This window comes from Anser cygnoides, chromosome 1 (genome assembly GCF_040182565.1).
Source record: "Anser cygnoides isolate HZ-2024a breed goose chromosome 1, Taihu_goose_T2T_genome, whole genome shotgun sequence".
In the NCBI taxonomy this organism is placed as follows: domain Eukaryota; kingdom Metazoa; phylum Chordata; class Aves; order Anseriformes; family Anatidae; genus Anser; species Anser cygnoides.
Genome location: NC_089873.1, coordinates 149,220,109 through 149,241,448, shown reverse-complemented (window position 1 = coordinate 149,241,448; position 21,340 = coordinate 149,220,109). Strand labels below are relative to the sequence as shown.

Genomic DNA, 21,340 nt, shown 5'->3' with positions numbered 1-21,340 from the left:
CATCTGAGCACACCAAAATTTGTAAGGTTGGCGCTTTTCAGTTCTTCTTTAAACCCTGAGCATGCCTGCAGCGTCCATCAGTTAGGCAACTGGCAGGCTGAAGCTTCTCCTTGTCAGCCATACCGTTTATGGGGCTGCAGAATCGCCTTTCCCATTTGACTCCCCACGTCGGCAATCTTCCTCAATTCATTGTATACATACAATATATACATTAAACAAAACAGAAGGAGGCCCACCATTAATTACTCATCTACACAATGTCTAACACAATGGGAGCCTGGGGCTCCAGTGAGTTTCCCAGAGCTGTCTAAATAATGCAGATAGATGATAACACTCCTTGAAAGCAGCCAGTCCATTCCGAGGGCAAGCCTTCCTCATTTTATTCACATAAAACTTCCACTGAAGGGGTACACTGAAAGAAGCAGGCAAGATTTTGTAGTGACAAAATGTCTCTGCAAATGTCTCTTTATCTCCCTGGCGCTCGTGTGTGCACAAATTAAGCCAGCAAATGCTCTGCATGAGTAAGAATTGCATCGATAGCATATTCCAAACAGTAAGGGTAAGGGGACAATTCATAATCACAATAACTCATAGTTTTATGCTCTTTATTTTGCACCATCAAATAAGTAGGCAGAAAAAAAAAAAACATACAAAAAAGAGAGAAGGCTGTTTTTTCCCTTTTAGCAGTAATAAACCTGGGGCTATTTATAAGGTGTATATATCATAGAAATCCAATAAAACAGGACTGGGAGTAAACATGAGATCATCTAGACTATCACACTGCCCTGAGTCAGGACAACTGTACTTGTGTCACTCCCGATAAATATTTGCGTAGCTTAAAATGCTCCAGTGATGGGGACTCTATAAAAATCCCTTGACAATCTACCCCAGGACTGCATTACCCCTGCTGCTAGGAAAATTATCCTCGTGTTAAGATAAATGACTGAGGAAGTTAGGCTCCCTTCTGAAGTTAAAAGCAAATCAACAAAAAAAAAAAAAAAGAGGAAAAAAGAGTTACTACCTAAAGCAGATGCAAAGGCCATCTGAAACAAAGACAAATAGCCAACTGAATTGTAGGGCAGAGGGGAAAGCTGAATGCCTGGGATTGTTTTGCTGGGGAACAGCCTCCCGAAGCTGTAGGAAACAAACAGACAGAGGCCAGAGTAACCTGCCTTGGGAAGGAAGCAAATGAACGGACTTTCAAACAGAAGCTACCTAGAAAGAAAGAGTTTGAAAAAGCAGACCAGAAACCAAACCAAACCGAACCAAACAAAAACTATTCTGCTGGAGTCCCATTGTGTTTGAGTGAATTTTCTGTAAATAGTGCATGAAGGAAATATTGAATTCTATGATCAGGCTCTTCTCGAACAGAAATACCTTGAAAGACCCTAGATCCTAGCTATCCCTGCAGCTCAGGAGAGTACACAGAAAATCTCTTGGGAAAAAAAAAAAAAGAAAAAGAAAAAAAAAAGGGCACTGTTTCCAATGAATTTTAGATATGTGTACGTTCTTCTCCTGTGCAAGAGTGGTATAGGCTTCAACTACTGTTTGCAAATATTTGCTTCTATTGCTTCACATATGCTCTTCCTAAAACATGATTGGTGATATTCTATCAAGCTTTTTTCTTAAATAATAATAATAATAATAACAAAACAGCATTGTTTAGACTCCAGGTAGCTCCAGAAGGCAGGCAGGCAGCATTCCCCCCCCGGAGCATCTCCTCCACCGGCGGGGTGCCCGCCCCGCAGCCCCGCCGCAGCCAGCGGGGGGCAGCACGCACCCACGGCGGGCCCCGGCCCCCCCCCCCCCCCCCGGTCCCGGGACACCGCCGGGAGCCCCCCCGGGACCCGCCGGTGAAGCGGTGGGTGCTCCCTGAGAGGCCTTTTTTGGGTGCACCTGTCGCGGGAAGAAGAACGGTCTCCGTGCTCGCAGCACCGGGACCTCGCTCGCTGCTTGCTCGGAAACACGGCTGCTCCGGACTTTCCGCTGGCAACACGAGCGTTGAGATGGGAGAGATCTACGCGCGGGAGAACACCCAACGCTGCACTTGTCGAAAAGTAATAAACTGGAAATAAGGCGTGCTCCGGATTCCCCTCCGTTTTCTTTTTTTCCCCTCCCATGCTAGAATGGACGAGCAAACATTTACGTTGTTTCAGTGTGTATTTAATACAATTAACACAAGTCTCGGTATTACTGAATATGCACAAAGTTGTGTAACCGTAAGCCCGATTTATTTAACCTGGAATTGTCTGGAAATCTGCTGGCACAATATTCACTCAGACGAGTAATCCATGCTCAAGAAAGAACCGTTTTCAGACCCTACGGTTGCTGACTCTCTCCGCCTCATGTGCAAAGCCACCCGTAACCGTTTTCATAGGAAAAAGAAACAAGAAAAAAAAAATTGGCAGCCCCAATCTCAGGGGGTGGATCCCTCAGAGCTGCTCTTGCTACAGAGGCGTAACACACGCCGGTAGCTGCTGCTAGTGAATGCGTAGCATCAACAAACAGATTTATAAAACTGCCCGGAGAGATGGCCTCTCCTCCTGGCCAAGTAACACAGGCTTCACAACTGGGTAGTAGCTCGGTCATGGTACATTAGCCCTCAAAGGAGCTGAGAAAGGTTAGAGAGAAAGACGTTGATGGGAGTTCATGTCCTCTCACAGTAAGGTTATGAAATGTATAACCAGAATGACACTGTATCAGAAGTATGCAAACAAATGTACAAGGGAATAAACTGACTTCACCTGTTTATGTAGAAGTTCAAGGACATCAAAATATAAATCACTCTATTTTGTTGGAACAGATAACTGTACTCCAGATAGCACAAGAAAGTGTTGCTGACGCACATAATCTTTCTCTACACTTTTCCCATGGCTTGACTACCATCAGCTTTGTGATCCTGGCAACAGGTAGGAGGCAAGAGCCAAGCCAAACATCGAGCACATCCCTTTCAACTCTTGCTCCTTATCCTCAAACGGAAAGATATTTCAAAATGAGATTTAGACTAAGAACAAACAAAAATGAAGCACAGGACAAATTCTGGAATTCAACCGACTCCTGCATCCTGCCTCTCAGAAGGTTTTGAGTAACCTGGCTGCGATCTGGAGCAATATTTAAATATACCTACATATTCATAGCGCCCGGTGCTCACAAAAAATGGATCCTGCATGTGCTGGGCTTGTAGAATCAAGCTTCCCCATGTACCTAAAAACAGCTGCACGTCCCTAGAGGTAATACTTTTATCTGACCAGGTGCAGGCAACATTTAACTACTGTTCCAGCAAACAGCCTGCCCAAGCAAAATTCACTCACAGCTTGCGAAGTTCATTGCCTGCAAATCACAGTTGCTGGCCACTGTTTATCATCTGTCCATATAGTTTAGTAACCAAAACACAGTCTAAACACATTTATAAATAAATTAAATGATCACCTGTCTTCTTTTGACATATAAGGACCCCAGATACTCAAGGAGTGGAAGCATGACATCAGTAGGGCTCCGTGCTGGCAAAACTGTATTTGGTATATCTAAAGACAGCTTCATAAGTAAGGTTGGTGTAGCCCTTTCTTGGCATGTCCCTGCCAGTTGAGGGTGGAAGGAGTAACATGTTATGACTGACATAACTGTGAGCAAATGCCCCTAACACAGATAGTCCATTTTGATAAGTCTGACCATTACCTAACACAGCTTATTTTTCTTGGAGGAAAAAAAAAGAGATGGCTGGAACACGGTATGCTGGCAAAAGCACAGTTTAGCAGGCATGAAAGTTGTTAATATGAGCACTATTTTGTTGGTCTACTTCATATATTGGCAAAGCATTCCCAGAAGAGACTTCAAGCTAGAAGATAAATGTGTTGAAACAGAGATGGGGCAGGGTGATATGACAGAAGAAAAGGAATGGGAGAGGTAAAAGAAAATTGTTTTTTCTTTCATCATGATGGAATTATTCTTTGGAGATGATCTAAGCAAACATCCTCTGGCAAATCTACTGCAGTTACTGAAGATGCTGCTGTCCCTATTTGCCCACCCCTGTGTTCTTCCTGAGATGGCTCAGTGGAACAAGAGAACAAGTGCTATGCTTCAGCCACCCAGATTCATAGCCTGCCTCATTGAAAGCCCGCAGAAATTAAAGCTAGTATGCTACACGACACATGGAAATAGCTGAAGTATAAGACATGCCAGCCTGTAGGAACAGTGAACTGTGGCCGAGAGGTGGGATGGAGCAGTGGTGCTAGTCCGTTTGTTTCAATTAAATGCCCCTGTAATTACACTGAAATGACTGGGAAAATTTTCCAGAAGGGGATATAGTTTTGAAAAACAATTCAGAGGAGTTCAAACTCTGAATGAGGAAGACCACCTATGTAAACTAGGGTCATTCATTCAAGAGGGTCGGTCATGCAACAATAGTTGTGTTTTTGTTGTTGTTGTTGTTGTTGTTGTTTTTTACCTGAAGTTTATGCACACCTGAGAACCACTTCCTGTGCTTTGTACCAGTTATACACGAAAAACAAAAGAAAACCAACCAAACAAAATAGGGGAAAAAAAGCTTGTTATGCATCAGCCACTGCTAAAATTAAATGATACAGATACTCTTTATATCAATGTCAATATAGAAATCAATCCTGAATGCTAGTCTATCTCAATGCCTGTCATACAAATTGTTTGCTTAGTTCTGCAGCTAGTCATTACATCAAAACGTTTATTGAACGCGTTGTAATGACTTACATATATGTAAATACCATTTAGAGAAATGAATATTCATCTTCTTTAGCATGTCAGATGTAAGAATGCGTGCGTAAGGTCACCGCGTGTATTTCATAAACGTCTGGAAAAATCTTTCCAAATTTGCAAGGGGTTTCCAGACAAATGACTCCTGACAGTGTTTACGGGCCCAGATTGCTCGGAGCGGCAAGAAATGGTTCACCTAACTCCCCTGAAGCCTGCAGCTGACAGCCTGTCGGTAGCACAGCCACTACGCCTGCTTTTCCATACGAAACCTTCCGCGTTGAGGTCTGCTGTGCCATCACGACGCGTCATCTAAATTTACAATTCCCTACCTCTTCCATGCATTTTCCAGACACAGGAGCCGGCGCCCGTTGCCAGGACAGCAAACAGGGTCAGGACGGCTTGCTTTCGGCTGGGGCGCGGGGAGGCGGCGAGGACCTTGCCCAGGGTGACCCGGTGAATCAGCAGCGCACGGCGGGCGCCCTGGGGAGAGAGGTCAGGGCCTCACACCTCCACCGCCTGCCTTTCTCCCCCTGCTTCCCCTTCCCCAAGAAACAACCCAAACCCCGCCACCTCCCAGCCAAGACCCAGCGTCTCCCGGTGAGGCGGCGGGAGAGGCCCTCCTTCAGCAGCCGCTTCATGGCAGCCTCCCAGCATGACGAACCACCACGGTGGTCTTCCCCAGCCTCTCCCCCTCCTTCCCTCAGCTGCTCATTTCCAAAGGAGGCTGCGGGCGGCCCCGCATCGCTTTCTCTCCCCCTCCATCCCCTTTATTCTTTCTTTTTTTTTTATATTTGCGCGACCGCAGCCTCACTTTTCTCCCCCCTGGGGTGCGTACAAGAGGCAGGGGCACCCCCACCCGGGGAACGGGGGTGCTCGGCGTGAGCCCCGCGGCGTAAAAACGGATTTATCGCATTAAACAGTCCCCGCTCCAGGCGGCGTTTCCCCGCCGCACGCAGATAACGGCGGAGGAGGGAAGGAGAAACTGGGGGGGGGGTGGGGGGGCGTGAGGTGGGCGCCGCTCTGCGTGCGTGCGTGGGGAGGGCTGACGCACACACACGCGTGTGAGTGTGTGAGCGCGTGCGGAGCCAGGAGGAGGGGCGGTGGGCACACGCACACGCCCGGAAGCTCGGCTCCGGGGGCCCGCGGCGGGCGGGGCGCCGCCACCTGACGGCAGCCCCCCGGGACGGCGAAGGGGTGCGGAGGGGCGGCCGGCGAGCCCACGGGCACCGTGCCCCTCGCCCCGCCGCCGCCGCCGGCTCCTCCGCCGCGCTCCCCGCGTCCCGCCAACGGTCGCAACGGTCCCTGAGGCGGGCACGCTCCGGGGGCGGGGCGCGGCCGGGTCCCGCCGCCGCGGGCGGCGCCTGAGGGGAGCCGGGGGCCGTGGGCGGGAAGGGGCCCGCCGCCGGGGGCGGGGGGAGGCGAGGCGCCGGGCGGCCAATGGCAGCGCGCCGCCTCTCCGCTTAGCGCCCGCCCCGCCGCGCGATTGGCCGCGGCGGCCGCCGCTCGCGCGGCGCGGCGGCCAATGCGGGGCGGCGGCGGCGGCGGCGGGGTCCCGCCCCGTCTCGGTGTGTGAGCGCCTCGGTAACTCGGCGGTCACGTGTTGTTTTGCTCTTTAGTTGGGGCACTCGGTGCGCGATGCGTTACTCACTGCCACGCTCCCGCCGGCGCAGGCAGCAGCGGCAGCGCGAGCAGCACCGGCAGCAGCCCGGCGCGGTGGGAAGCGCTCGCAGCGGCAGCGGCAGCAGCAGGAGCAGGAGGAGCGCCGCCGCCGGCAGCCCAGCCGGGGAAGCCGGGGCAGCACCAGCCGCCGCTGCCGCCTCCTAGCGCGGTGTCCCCGCTGCGGGCGCCCATCCCGGCCCGGCGCGGGCAGCGAGCCGCCTCGGGGCCGGGGATGGCGAGCCCCGCCGTGCTGGGTCCGCCGGGCTCCCCGCCCGGCCCCAACCTGAACAACAACAACAACAACAACCAGGGCGTGAGGAAGTGCGGCTACCTGCGCAAGCAGAAGCACGGCCACAAGCGCTTCTTCGTGCTGCGGGGCCCGGGCGGCGGGGAGGAGGCGGGGGGCGCCCGGCTGGAGTACTACGAGAGCGAGAAGAAATGGAGGAACAAGTCCGGGGCGCCCAAGCGGGTGATCGCCCTGGACTCGTGCCTCAACATCAACAAGCGCGCCGACGCCAAGCACAAGTACCTCATCGCCCTCTACACCAAGGACGAGTACTTCGCCGTGGCGGCCGAGAACGAGCAGGAGCAGGAGGGCTGGTACCGGGCGCTCACCGACCTGCTCAACGAGGGCAAGGCGGCCGGGCAGGGCTCGCCGCGCCGCCACCTCCCGTCGCCCTTCGCCGCCTCCTGCAGCGCCGCCGCCGCCTCCTCCCTGGCGGCCGCCGGCGAGGAGCTCAACTACGGGCTGGTCACGCCGGCCGCCGCCGCCTACCGGGAGGTCTGGCAGGTGACGCTGAAGCCCAAGGGCTTGGGGCAGAGCAAGAACCTCACCGGCGTGCACCGGCTGTGCCTCTCGGCCCGCACCATCGGCTTCGTGCGCCTCAACTGCGAGCTGCCGTCGGTCACGCTGCAGCTGATGAACATCCGCCGCTGCGGCCACTCGGACAGCTTCTTCTTCATCGAGGTGGGGCGCTCGGCCGCCACCGGGCCCGGCGAGCTGTGGATGCAGGCGGACGACTCGGTGGTGGCGCAGAACATCCACGAGACCATCCTGGAGGCCATGAAGGCGCTCAAGGAGCTGTCCGAGTTCCGGCCCCGCAGCAAGAGCCAGTCCTCGTCCTCCTCCTCCTCCGGCGGGGCGGGCGGCGGCGGCGGGGCCGGCGGCTCCTCGGCCACCCACCCCATCACGGTGCCCGGCCGCCGGCACCACCACCTGGTCAACCTGCCCCCCAGCCAGACGGGGCTGCTGCGCCGCTCCCGCACCGACAGCCTGGCCGCCGGCCCCAAGTGCGCGCCGTGCCGGGTGCGGACGGCCAGCGAGGGCGACGGCTGCCGGGTGGGCTCCGCCGCCGGCAGCCCCATGAGCCCCGGCCCCGTGCGGACCCCGCTCAGCCGCTCGCACACGCTGAGCGGCGGCGGCGGAGCCCGGCCGGCGGGGAAGCTGCTGCCGGTGCTGGCCGGGGGCGGGCTGCAGGGCAGCCGCTCCATGTCCATGCCCGCCTCGCACTCGCCCCCCTCCGCCACCAGCCCCGTCAGCCTGTCCTCCAGCAGCGGGCTGGGCTCCGAGCCGCCGCACCCGCACCACCCGCAGCGCCCGTCCAGCGGCAGCGCCTCCGTCTCCGGCTCGCCCAGCGACGCGGGCTTCATGTCCTTCGACGAGTACGGCTCCAGCCCCGGCGGCGACCCGCGGCCCTTCTCCTCCTCCTCCACCGCCAGCAACCGCAGCAACACGCCCGAGTCGGTGGCCGAGACCCCCCCGGCGCGGGACCCCGGCGGCGGCACCGACCTCTACGGCTACATGGCGATGGAGCGGCCCCCGAGCGGCCGCCTCTGCTACCGGCCCTGCCCCGACCCGGCGGCCGACCGGGGCCACCGCAAGCGGACCTACTCGCTGACCACCCCGTGCCGGCAGAGGCCCCCCCCGCCGCAGCTCTCCTCCGCCTCCCTCGACGAGTACACGCTGATGCGCGCCACCTTCGCCGGCAGCGCCGGCCGCCTCTTCCCCTCCTTCCCTGCCGCGGCGTCCCCCAAAGTGACCTACACCCCCTACCCCGAGGACTACGGGGACATCGAGATCGGCTCGCACCGCAGCTCCGGCAGCAGCAGCACCAACCTGGGGCCGCCGGCAGGGGGGGGAGGAGGAGGAGGAGGAGGAGGAGGCGGCGGTGGGGGAGACGATGATGGCTACATGCCCATGACCCCCGGCGTGGCCGCGGCCCTCGGGCGGGGGGGCCGGGGAGGCGATGACTACATGCCCATGAGCCCCACCAGCGTGTCCGCCCCCAAGCAGATCCTGCAGCCCCGGCCCGGGGTGGGCGGCGGGTCCCCCGGGAACGGGAGCAGCTACAAGACCAGCTCGCCCGGGGAGAGCTCCCCTGACGACAGCGGCTACATGAGGATGTGGTGTGGCTCCAAGCTGTCCGTGGAGAGCTCGGACGGGAGGCTGAGCAACGGTGACTACATCAATATGTCCCCTCGGGACCCACACCATGGGCCCCAGGCTCCCTCCCTCACCCCCCCAGACTTCTTCTTCGCCCCTGCGGGGCACGGGGCCGGCGAGCCCCCCAAACCCGGCTGCTATTCGTACAGCTCCTTACCCCGCTCCTACAAGAGTCAGGGCCTGGCTAAGGACAGCGACCAGTACGTCTTCATGAACTCCCCGGGGAGGATGATCCCGGAGGAGGCGGTGTGCGGCACGGGTCCCTCCCCGGCCGGCACCTTCGCCCCCTCCAGCCACACGGTGCCTTCGCCCCTGCGGCACAGCCGGACCGAGAGCTTCCTGAGCCAGCGGTGCCAGCGGGCGGTCCGGCCCAGCCGCCTCTCTCTGGAGACCTTGCGGACGATGCTGCCCAGCATGAACGAGCACCCCCTGCCTCCCGAGCCCAAGAGCCCCGGGGAATACATAAACATCGACTTCGGGGATGCCGCTGTCTATTCGCCCCCCTCGCTGCCCGCCGACAGCCCAGCCTCCTCCCTGGGCTCGGGCACGGGGCAGAGGCGCTCCCCCCTCTCTGACTACATGAACATTGACTTCGGTTCGCAGTCGCCCTCGCAGTCGGGCACGGTCTCGGTGGGCTCCTTGGAAGCGCTCTCACCGGGCTCTTCCTCCAGCACCAGCCAGCCCGACGGGCGCTACCTGAAAGCGGCTGTGGGGGTGACTTGTTTGTCCAGCCCGTCCGACGGCGGGGATTACACCGAGATGACCTTTGGCATGGCCACCACCCCGCCCCAACCCATCGTTCAGAAGCCAGAAAGTGCCCGGGTCACCAGCCCCACGGCTGGGGTGAAGAGGCTCACCCTCTCTGGGGTGGAGGCTTTCATTCTTGCCAGCCCGCCCCCGGACCCCAACCGCGGGGCCAAGGTCATCCGGGCCGACCCCCAGGGGCGCAGGAGGCACAGTTCGGAAACTTTCTCCTCCACCACCACTGTGACCCCCGTGTCCCCCTCCTTTGCACACAACCCCAAAAGGCACAACTCGGCCTCGGTGGAGAACGTGTCCCTCAGGAAAAGCGAAGGCCTGGAGGAGGAGCAGGGCAGCAGCCCCATGTGCCGGGAGACCTCGGCTGGCTTCCAGAACGGCCTCAACTACATCGCCATCGACGTGGTGGACGGGACCCTGGCAAACTGTGACAAAGCCAGGTCGAAAGCCAGGCACGTCCTGAAAGGAGGTATCAACGGAGTGGAGACGAGCGCCTATGCCAGCATAGACTTTCTGTCTCACAACCTGAAAGAAGCAAGTGCTGTGAAAGGTGAGTAGCGACGTCTGACGGTGCCTGCCACGTGTGTGGCTTTGCTTAAATGTGTTTGTTCCTCACGGGTGGACCCTGTTTTGTCACGGAGGGCATTCCCCCGGGGCCTCCTGCCTTCAAAATCTCTTTTCCCAAACCCATCCTGAAATCGATGGTCCTGGAGGAACTGGCTTTCTTTTTGTATGAGGAAGAAGTTTAATTGGGGGATATTCCTTCACGTTTAAGTTCTGCTGTGCTGTTACGAGTGTGTACTCCTGGGTACCTCAATAGAAGCTGATGTTTACACTGTTACCATGGTTGGGTTATACTTCAGAGTTTTCTTATGTAAGGTTTTCAGAAAGTGTTTGGAATCTGTGACCAAAATAGTTTATGTTAATGCAGCTTCTACATACCGTTTAAAAATGTAAAACGATTGAGTTAAAAACCAGAATTGTTGCAGTGAGACCATCAGATTACAAAAAAAAAAAAAAAGAAAAAAAATCCTTGGCACTCTAGCTGGGAAGGTCAATCGCAACAAAACGAGGAGGGTTATTTTAATATCTTGATTTTGAAATCTCTTATCTCTTGCAAAAGTTTAACAGTAAATCATGGTGAGCGTGGAATGTGAAATGGTTTTTTTTTTTTCTTAAAAAAAAAAAAAACCTTTCCAGAAGACGCCGTACGCCTGAGCTGTTCCATGTCGCGTTGCACATTTTGCTCCGAGGCCGACCCTACGGTGGTGGCGTGCAGCCGGGCCCCGCTGGGAATCACCGGCTGGGTGGCGGGCTTGGGAGTGGGTCGAAAAAACGCTGGCTGCTCGAAGACAAAAGCAAGCCTAAGAAACCCGAAACTGGGGGCCGAGGGAGAATTTCTGTTTTAATTATGTAGCTGTTCCTTTGTTGAGGTGCTGGTTTTCCTGCTTTTTGCTTTTTTTTTTTTTTCTTTAGGAAAGAACAAAGAGCACACACACCCCCCCCCCCCTTCAAATAGCAACCCGCCTCCTCTTAACAAGCGAGAATTCGCACACAAGTGAGCGCGAGTTGGGGAGGGCCCAGAGCAGCCAATCTGTCAAGGATTAAAAGTTAATGATGAGGCACCGTAGGGATCCTCTTTGCTGTTGCATTTATGCAAGACATGGTACTTTAAACCTGTATGCATATATAGCTGTAATAGATGTTTATGGGTCCAGCGGGGTGAAATGACATACCGTGCAGAAGCAGTTGCTTGGAGGTAAATAGGTATTGCTTCTGCATTCATAGTGCTGACAGAGGTCGTCAATCATACTCAGAAAGTGACAGCTTGTAGAGCTACACTCACGTTTTTTGCCTTCTGTTTTCTAACTAGCTAGCTGATTTTGAAGAAGAAAATATTTTCTCTTTTGATAGGAAGTACAGGAAGATGGAAAAGATGAGAGATCCGCCGCTGGCAGAGCGAGCTTTGAACCTAATTAAGACGAGAGGATTGTTGAATGAAATGGCAAAGTTTTAAAGGATGAACGCTTACTCTGAATGACTCGGGGGGTTGGGGGCAGAGTGTTCCTTGTCAGTTGCTTTTATTTTTGCTGGAGTCATTTTCGGGATTCGTGTGTCTTGACCTGAAGCGGTGTGGATGCTGCTGGTGGCGTTGCCATCTGAAAGGCCAGCTTTGGGACCGCAGCCCAGGACGCTGGCAAACGACCGTGCGTGTTTATTTGCAAAAAACCTGATTTTTCACAGATACAAGGGGTTTGTCTTAAGCCACCTACGGCCCCAACTGCAAGCCGGGGGGTGCTGGGAAGGAGAGATTTCCACAACAGTCTCCAAACTGCTGACCCCAAGGCAGAGGGGGAGCAGGGGGAGGGGAGCGGGAGCCAGTGACAGAGAAAACCTGGCGTGGATGGCGGCGTTTCCATCACCCAGGCGGAAAGCAGGAGCAGAGCAGCCGATCAGTCAGATAAGCTGGGGGAATTGACTGCTGTCCTTCTGACAAAGTAAACAAAAGGGTAATGCAATAAACGCAGCCACGTTAATTTGGTACACGGTGTACAGTGCAGAGGGATTAATTGTGTATTTATCCACGGGTGGTTATAGACTTGCATTAATATGTAATCTGCATGTGTATTTATTTCCCCCGTTTCCTTTAAGCTTATAAATGTCGACCGCATCCAGAAGCGTTCTGGGTAAACTCGTCGAGGTTTAATCTCCACGTAGGAGGCAAAGCTCTCCTTCCCATCCTTCTGTTTCCCTGAAAAATGTGTCCGCCTGCTGCGCATCGGTGCAGTCTCGCTCTGCTCGGGGGTTGCTGTAGCCAATATCAGGCCAGGGCGGTAAGAAAAAACTTGCACAAGCATCCCTCAGCAGCGGTCTGGGTTATATGTCAAATGCAGGGTTTCATGCCAGTTGCGTTTGTGGCAGACTGACTGGGAGAGTCATAGCATGGGAAAGTAGGAATATATCACAAAGAATCTGAGGAGCGTACGTAGGATCGACTTCTGCAAATTTCTGAGTTTCTCTTTTGGTTTTTGTTAGGACTACAAACTGAAGTTTGTTTACAGAGCTGCTTCTGCCACTGTTAAAAAGATGATTTAGTGTTGTGCCAGTGTATTTAAATATCAAAAGTTGTGGCTTGGGAAATTACTAAGACTTTCGTATTCTGCAGAGAAATGCATAGACAATTTAAAGAAAACCGTATTTGAGCATAAGGAAGAGTAAACTTACTTTAACACAGAAGTAATTCTGATAGATTTGAGAGAAACTAATATAGTAAATTAATGGTTTGTACAAGAGATTGCTTATATTGCATATAGTCAGCATTGTTTACTTAGCTCTTTGCACTTTTTTCAGATGTTGTTTTTGAATATATTATCAAAGTGGGAAGCTTTACTTCTTCAAAACTAGAGGGAGCTTTCTAGGGAGTTTTTTTTTTTTTTAAAACAACGGAGGATCCATATATGTTTAGTAGTTGGAACAGGGGAGCATCTCAGATACAGGATATACGGACAATCTCGTTGTAATTCAGTGTAAAATACATTTAAAAAAAATGAAAAAAAATCAATTTGAATGCTTCCTAGAGGTCTGTAGCAATCAACATGTTTTCATGTGGATAAGTATTTGAATGGAAATTATCTGTACCATTTGGAGGTGGTTGATTTTCACGTGTAGCTTGTCTCCTCTGCCAGTACCTGACCTCTACTGTAGCAGTGCTGTGCTTCTGGGATTCTCTCCTGTCGCGACAAGAGCAAGCTCCTGCCACCACAATTGCAGTCAAAACAGAAAAATCAAAAGGTTGCTCGAAATTATCAGCTCGTTTAGTTTTACTGTACTCTGAAAGTGTGCAAATGCTTAAGAATCCGAGAAACGCTTGCCTTTGTCCAACATGTAAATAAAATAATACTGTTACTGGTCAGTTAAAACTCTTGTTACATGCTGATAATTAGCTAGCCTTTGTTCTTAAATGATGATCGCTTTTTTGCTTTAAAAAAGTATGAACTGTGTATGGTTTTCATTATTTATGGAGACGTTTACGGTTATTTTCTCATATAGTGTAAATTATTTATTCCACTGTATTTATGACAGGTCACACCCAACAATGAGCTGAGTTTTTATGGAGGATCTTAGCTCCATTGAAGTCAAGTGGGAGCTTTGTCTCGATTTTGGTGGGGTTAAGATTTTACCCTTTGTGTGTAATCCTGGAATTCCTAAGTAAAATTCCCATTAAATTTAGTGGGTGTGTAATAGGGAATTTTGCTTGACTGAAAACACCATACTTGGGTGTGTTATCTTTAATTCTGTTTTCTATTAACAAAATGCTCTGTAACTTTTAAATGCTTCTAGTAGTTCGTCTAATTTTCCAAAACTGAACAGATATTATGTATAATGATGCAAAAAACCTGAGGGTGGTTTCCTCCTGTGTTAGTTTCCTTTGTCTTGATTTATTTAAAATAGTCATCATCTGTAATGCATCTACTTAAGATCGTAATAAGGTGATTTTTGATAATAATGAACCTCCCCCTTGTCAATTAGCTCTTACTTTTGTGAGGGTTTTATGATTGCGCCTAAACAATAAAAAGCCTATCTTAAGAAATCTCTTCCTGTGTCTTTCTAATGGCATTTCAGATTATTTAATACATAACCCTTGTTTCCTTTTTCTTTTAGATTACTTTGCACAATGAATTATTAAGATCTTTTCCCTTCTACTGTGCCAAATGCCATAAAGTTTTGGTTCTCAGAGCGACATGAGAATGTTTAATTGTCTCGTTTCCAAAACTTGCATTCATGTCTAAATGACTCCTTAAAAGAATTGAAAGAACTATATGCTGTGTTAGAAATCTGTACGTGTTTTAAGATCTTCTTTGAATAAAGTAGTTGTAAGCATAGTATTTTCTCTTACTGACAACTTCCTTGAGAACATTGTAATTAACACCCGAAAGAACTGAACTACTCTTAATAGCTTACGTAGTTGGATTTCACCTCTTGAACTAAGAATTAAAAATCTGAGGTTGTCTTTTACGGCCTCTATGAATGCACTTCTTGTCTGTAAAATTGCATTTTACAGGTGACCACACCAAAATGGCTAGGTCTGAACCGAGCAGAGCCATTCATTGAACAAAATGTAAACTGAGTTTATCTAAGATGAAATGAAGCCTTTGATATTTTAAATGATGTTGATTATACGGACGTCAGCTTTTTACAAGCAGACAGAATATTAAAACTTGTAACACGTTTTAGACTTCTATTTTGCTTTATACTCTAAATTATGTTTAGCTATACTGTTCATAAAAAGAATGTCATGGTTGCTTTGAGTCATTTAAGATAAATTGTTATAGACAGAGTTGAATGGTGGGTTTGTTCTAAAATGAACCGGTACAGTCATTGCTCAAGGCAGAGGAAATGCTTAGGTTGATGATTGCTTCTGATTACTTGATTTCTTTCAAGATAGCTACAGAGACTAACGTTCACTTGTGAGTAAAATGGATGAAGGAATGTTTGAACAGAGGGACTATTAGGACATGTTTTATATGGTGGTGTTTGCTTCTTTTTTTGTTTTGTTTTTGTAATAAGGGGAGAATAACATGGGTTTCTTTACACTCACTTTACTGTTAGTTTTAAATAGCGATAATTATGCCGGGATGCTGAAGTGGTTTAAAAGTTTAAACACTGCAAGCATCCACAGAAAAATTGTGCTGTCCTCGGTGTACGTAATGTAACTTTCCTCCCTATTCAGTGGCAGCATAGATACATTCAGGTATTTTCTGGTTATATCAAATTTTCTCTAAAGCACTGAGAAAGCATCAATAATACGCTTCTTTTTGAAGTACTGAACATGTAAATAAATGGCTGTATCTTTTTTTTTCCCCCTAATTTGTTGAGATGTTGTATGGGCTACAGTGGTTGTCCACTTGTTCCCTTTGTGTCTAGGTGTCAAAGTGTGTGCAATAACAGTATAGCGTGAGCAGCTTATTTGATGAATTGGCGTGTGCAAATCTGTGGGTTTCACAACTCTGTTTTTTTGTTGTTTCTTATAGTGTTTGCTTAGAAGTGAGCTGTGTGCGCATGGAAATCAGTAGCATCCATTCACTTTTAAAAGATGGTGCGCTGACCCCAGAGTTCAGTCGTGTTTTGCTTGTGTGCGCATTGTCTGGTACGCAGTTATTTTTAAAGTTTTTGTGTGTATGTATGTAGGGGGTCAAGAGTGGCAGCCTTGAAAAGCCAAGTTCAGCTGAGTAGTTCCTTGCTGCCAACTGCTGAAAAGACTGGTTTTCCTCCTGGAGCCTGTCCAAAGGGCAACTTTTGTTGTTTTTTTTTTTTTGCTTTCACACTGGTATTTGTCTCTGCTGCCTGACCGTGTGCATCTCCCAGTAGTGCTCTAGGCACTTGCTACAATCAGCAGGAGTAAACAGAGCCACCAAGGCTCCTCCCACCTACTTTAAATTCCTACTAGAAAGCAGCATGAATTTTCCCCTCAGCTTGACTGCATCCCTGTCAGCTCTGGAAGAAACCTGGGTGACTGGTTTAGGCGATACGTGCAGTTTACACGCTCATTTACACAGGATGAGTCCCTTAGTTGCAAGGCTGTGTTTGTGTTTGAGGTTTAGGCATTGTTGGCATGACTGAAAACTTAGAAAAAGCAACGTAAGGATTACTCGCACCTTTACGGAGGAGAACTTAAAAAATACACTTTGAGTGTAGGGTGCTAACAGATTAACCTGTGAGGCCCACTTGGGGAGAGCAGTGGTGTGCTTTCTCCCCTGTGTTGGACACGAAGCAGTAATGCTCCTGAAGTCATTACCGTGACTGCTCCGGTAAGTGCCTCTGCATGGAGAAGTGCTGCTGCCTGGCCACTGCGATGGAAAATGGACCACCGGCACCAGTCAGAGCAAAACTAGCAGAATTTAGAATAAATAGCTTGGTCTAATCGTGAGAGTTGGAAAATTATTAATAAAGACCAGAGACAATGCTCTAAGTTGTTACCTATCCAGTTTTTCTTATTTTCAAATTTCGCATTTTTTTCAAAACAAATTCTTTTTTTTTTATCAGTGATGGCAGCCCAAAATTGTTTATAGGTGTATCAAAAATATTAAAAAAAAAAAAAAAAAAAAAGTGTTTTTTGCACACAGTGAAGGGCAATGCAGGATGTAAAGAAGCCCATCAGAAGCTGAAAGCAGAGAAGTAATTTCTGAAATATGTGTCTCTGGTACTAGGGTGGTTTGTTTGCTGTCAAATCCAGATTTGCTTGTCTCAGTTAACGTAAAAAATATTTCAGAGTGCATTATTAGCTTAGTAAGCCAATCGCAAAAATAGTTAACAGGAAAAAAAACAAGCCCCAGACTGAAGCCCCTGGCTCTGATCGTACCGTCCACGTTGCGGAAGAGCGACGTAATAGCTTGATTCCATAGATTAGGAATGATTCAGTGTTTTGTTTACATTTTGTCAATCTCTTCAGCATCCTAGAGGAGAACACTTCCTTCCTGGCAGATGGCAGCCCCAGGGCCATGCACCTGCCACGACAGGCGCTGCGCTAGTAATCTACCCCGGCATCGCTGCTGACAAAAGGCTAATGATGGGAGGCTGTCTGCCTGACAGCCTCAACAAAACAGGATCGCGTTTGTCCTTCAGCCAGGGTCTGGAAGATCTGAGGAAGGATGGTCAGGACGGTATGCGCGAGAATTACCGTGGAATTTAATTTGGGCTTCTTCGGAAGCGCTTGCGGTGGGTGGGAGGCGCTTCTGAGATAATTACGTTGCAGAAAGTGAAGGGTGCCTCGAAGAAGGGATTTTCCCTTTCCCTGCCGGAGCGACATCCAATTTCCTACCTCGTAGCTCTGTGCGGATGGCAGGAGAACGTGCATGATTTACCTGTCAGCCATCCCCAGGGGAGTCTGAAGTACTGGCGAGGGGCTCAGTCCCACGCTGCCCGGTGGGTCCGAGGCTGCGTTAAAAGGGACATCTCTTTATCTGCACGTGGTTGGAGTGCTTGGTGGTTGCGTAACGCGTTCATTCTCCAGGCGTCTGATTTGTAGTATTCCAGGTTTCTATTATGTCACTAGGCCGGGGGGGGGGGTCTTACTTTGTCTTTCGTAATTTTTTCTTCTGCGTTCCTGCTCGTTTGCTTCTCTTGTTTGAAATGCGTGTGGGTGACGTTTCTAGCGGATGCTACCCAAGGCGAGGGTGTCTTTGAAGTAGGCCAGGATGTTCTTTGCTAAATTTAAAAACTACCCAAATATTGCCCAGAGTTTGTAGAGTATTAAGCGGGATTACATGACGCACGGATTAGACATTGTTGAGCAGCTTGTTTTTGTTTGAAGGGGTCAGAAATGGAGGCACTGGGGCTTTAGTGTAATGCCAAACCGGTGAACTTGCTGGTACCAGAAACGGCAGAAGTTTCTCAGAACCAGCAGGACACAGCAGCAAGTCTTCGAAGCTTTTCCAAGTGATGCTTTAAAAAAAGCTGCTGTGCTGATGAGTGCAAGGTATGAAACTCACTGTTCAGTTTGGTCTTGATTTCAAAGCTGTTTCTCAGACAACTTGAAGTAGATGAAGAATAATGCTGTGAGACTTGAGGCAGGGGACTTAGCTTCTCTGAAGTCAAAGACAAATCAATACATCTTTGCAGTAGCAGTTGGAAAATCATGTCAATGAAATTAGAGCTAGACAGTTTTAGTTTTGCCTGTTGCCCTGTGTCCTCCCTGTCAGTATATTATTTTAAAAACAAGTGTTTATGATGGTCCTTTATGTCCAGTTTAACCCTTCATTAAATTGGGTAACATTTCCGAATTCTCATTCTGTACATTAGTTTGACAGACTTTTCTTTTGGATCTAGGCTTTTGCTCACAGCAAAGATGATTGAACAAGATGTTCCTATGAACATTTTTTGAGGGGAGAGGTAGGCTTAGCTCTTCCATGGGATGCAGGCTGCAGAAGGCGACTTGAAGAGTAGCTCAAGGACAAGAAAACAGTAATAAAGGTGGCTTTGTCTGCCTTCAGGGATGGAAGTAACTGGCACTATGGGAAGTTTTTCTCAGTGACTGATAGTGCTATGTTTTAGCATTATTGTAAAGAAGAAGAGGTTGACATGGGGATGCAAATCTATTTTCTGTTTAGTTAGTACCAAACTCCTTTACATCACCAAGCTGACTGCTTCAACTACTGTGCTCTCTCCAGTGCTTGAATTACTAAGAGGTTGCAATGAGATTTTCTTTGGTTTTCTTTTTACCAGTTTCTCTGATACTGACTTTCTTTCCAAAACTCCTGTGATTGTTTTTGGTTTACTTTAAAAGGCAGACCAAATCTCAGATGAAGCCTCTAACCAAAATTTTCCCTGATATCAGAAAAATACTTCTTTGCAAGGGGGTTATGAGATTTGGATCTGGAAGGTAGAGGTAAAATTCAACTGTAAAGTAGTTGTGCTCAATTGTGTTGTAGTATCATTGGCTTTTACAACACAAACATTTGGAAATATTTGTAGGAGGCTGGACTTGCATCTTTCGCAACAGGTTTCAGTCCTGAGCAATTATTTCTGCCAAAATTAATGGAGTATTAACTATTATAGTATAATAATGTTGTCTGTTTAACATAAGAAGAAAAGTTATGCTCCTATTGTAGCGATCTTGTACAAAAAGTACTGATAAAATTTGATAAATACTTAAGTTTGTGAATTTTGAGGAGTCACTTTATAATATTATTTACAGCTAATGAGTCTTTACTATGAAACTGTAAACATATTTAGACTTAGAATCAAACTTGTTAAACAACACAAGGGAACGTAGTTCATTCAATGCTGGTCACAGAATTAGCGCTCATGACTTTAACAATAGTTACAGAGAAGTGGGTATGCAGAGAGGGGTATTAGGAATAAACATACATGATCCTGAGGCACATAATAATTCAGGGAGTTGGCTATAAACTTGAAATGGGAGTACTTACCACTTTATAATCCCCATAGTGCAGCAGTTCCTCTCAAACAGATATCAGACAGATTCTTGTGTGTACAAAGGTGCTGCTGCTTTCTTTTGGAGATCTACAAAAATATATCATTGCACTGCTCTGTTTAAATCTTTAAATGTTAAATGAAAGTCCTACCAAGGTAAACTTTTAACACTAGCTGGTGTATTCTAAATAAATAGTAGATTGCGTGGGTTCTAAATAAATAAATTGGTCGTAATCAATTGTTAAATGTTAGCCAAAACGATTATTTCCAAATATAAATGCACCTATGTATGTCAGTACTGTAAGTGATTTTTAGACCAGGTCCTTTTTAATTTTTTTCACATTAGTACAAACGTTTTAAGTGACAGTAAGCTAAAAGCTGTGTGAGAACTGATAACATTAGAAAACAAACTTTTTTGTTGTTGTTGTTTTTTAAACAAATAAATGCCAGAACGTGGTGGTAGTGAAACAGCTGTGTGTTTTGTTTTTGTTCCTGATCTTTAGTAGAACTAGAATTTGGCCCTGAAGAAATAAATTGATGGACTGTTATTTTTAATAGCTGTATACTCGCCTATGCTAGGGAGCGTAAACAACAGCCTTAGATCTTGCAGCTTGAATGAGCCTGGTTAAACTGGTGTGCTTTAATGCAGAAGGAGCTGCCCCGCGCTGTGAATGAGCTGTGTAAGTTGTTTAGGTAGAATGCTGCTGTTTGATGTAGTGGTTTCAGAAGGTCACTTAAAGAGTGGTCTGCAAGTGAAATTATTCCCCAAGTCTGCTGCATCTGTCAAGAACATGGCGAGTTTTGACTTGCCTTACTGGCCACGTGGATGCTCCCTATATTAAAAGAAAATACTGTAACATCATACTCTGCGCACTCCTGGGTAAATGTCTTTCTTTGTACTCATAAATTAGCTCGTGTAGGTTTACAAGGTGATAACACTTCAACTATAATACTTTAAAAACACTTCCAGAGTTATTTACATGACACTTTTTGTCTTTAGACTCAGCCTTGTATTCTGCTTATTTTTACTTTGCCAGTGGATATACTTACACTGTTTTTTTACTAATAATTTCCTTACAATTATAGTGTAGCTTGCTCTGTTTCCTTAAATTAAGCATAGGTGGGACTTTAAGAGCTGTATGTAGGACTCGGGCTCCCAGCAGATGGGAGGCATGGGACTGAGCATGAGTAGATGGGGAAAGGCTGGTCCTTCAACTTTCTCTACTTGCTGAGTTTAGAAAGGAAAATAGTAAGCTCTTTTGAGGATTGGTGCATAGGAGACAGGTTTAGACTCTCCATCCCAAGTGGAACGAAGTACATATGTATTGTCGTGAGGTATCTTAACTCAAGATGCGAGCATTAAGAAACGTTTCCTTGTTTAGGATTTCATGCTAGTCTATTTTGGATCCCATCCCCTTTATCAAGCACTGATTTTTGGCTTGTTTTTCTGAGGTGTTTTTCCCAAGCACTTTATAGAGGGCTACCTGAGCAGACAACTCTTCTGTCCACTTCGTAGGCAAACTCCTAGGGAGCTCTGCTGAGGGTGGTAGAGCAGTAGGCAAATAAATCCTTTATGAAAACTGTTAAATTCTTCTTTGCAATCCTTTATTTTTTTAACCACGTGAAACCATAGCTTCACTGAATATTCAAGTGGTTTTATGATGAAGTGGCTTTATCTTACTCAAATTAGTGTAGCTGTGGGTGTGTGTACTTGAGCAAGGTCTTCAGTTTGCTTCTGTAGTCTAAGAAACAGCTCACATTTTGGTATGTGTCAAAAAGATATTTACTCGTTATTTGCATCATATACAAGCAAAGCTAATT

General features: G+C 48.6%; 1 protein-coding gene and 1 long non-coding RNA gene across 9 annotated transcripts in view; one reads left to right on the top strand and one right to left on the bottom strand.

Annotated features, from left to right (window-relative positions):
• LOC106044456 (uncharacterized) overlaps positions 1 to 5,958 on the bottom strand; it is a 30,336-nt gene extending 24,378 nt beyond the window's left edge. For 6 of the 7 annotated variants that reach the window (XR_007168658.2, XR_010827030.1, XR_010827029.1 and 3 more), the window contains exon 1: positions 5,055 to 5,958. This is a non-coding gene — a long non-coding RNA (uncharacterized lncRNA). The remainder of the gene's footprint in view (positions 1 to 5,054) is intronic. The other variant, XR_010827032.1, reaches the window with a different exon arrangement.
• A 328-nt stretch (positions 5,959 to 6,286) lies between these two features.
• Positions 6,287 to 21,340, top strand: part of IRS2 (insulin receptor substrate 2) — a 30,607-nt gene continuing 15,553 nt past the window's right edge. Inside the window, exons 1-2 of one of the 2 annotated variants that reach the window (XR_010827027.1) lie at positions 6,287 to 10,136; positions 11,501 to 18,062. Coding sequence is in view for 1 of the 2 variants with exons in the window: in XM_013194489.3 (XP_013049943.3) it covers positions 6,617 to 10,136 (3,520 nt within the window). In the remaining variant the exon portion in view is untranslated. The remainder of the gene's footprint in view (positions 10,137 to 11,500; positions 18,063 to 21,340) is intronic. The other variant, XM_013194489.3, reaches the window with a different exon arrangement.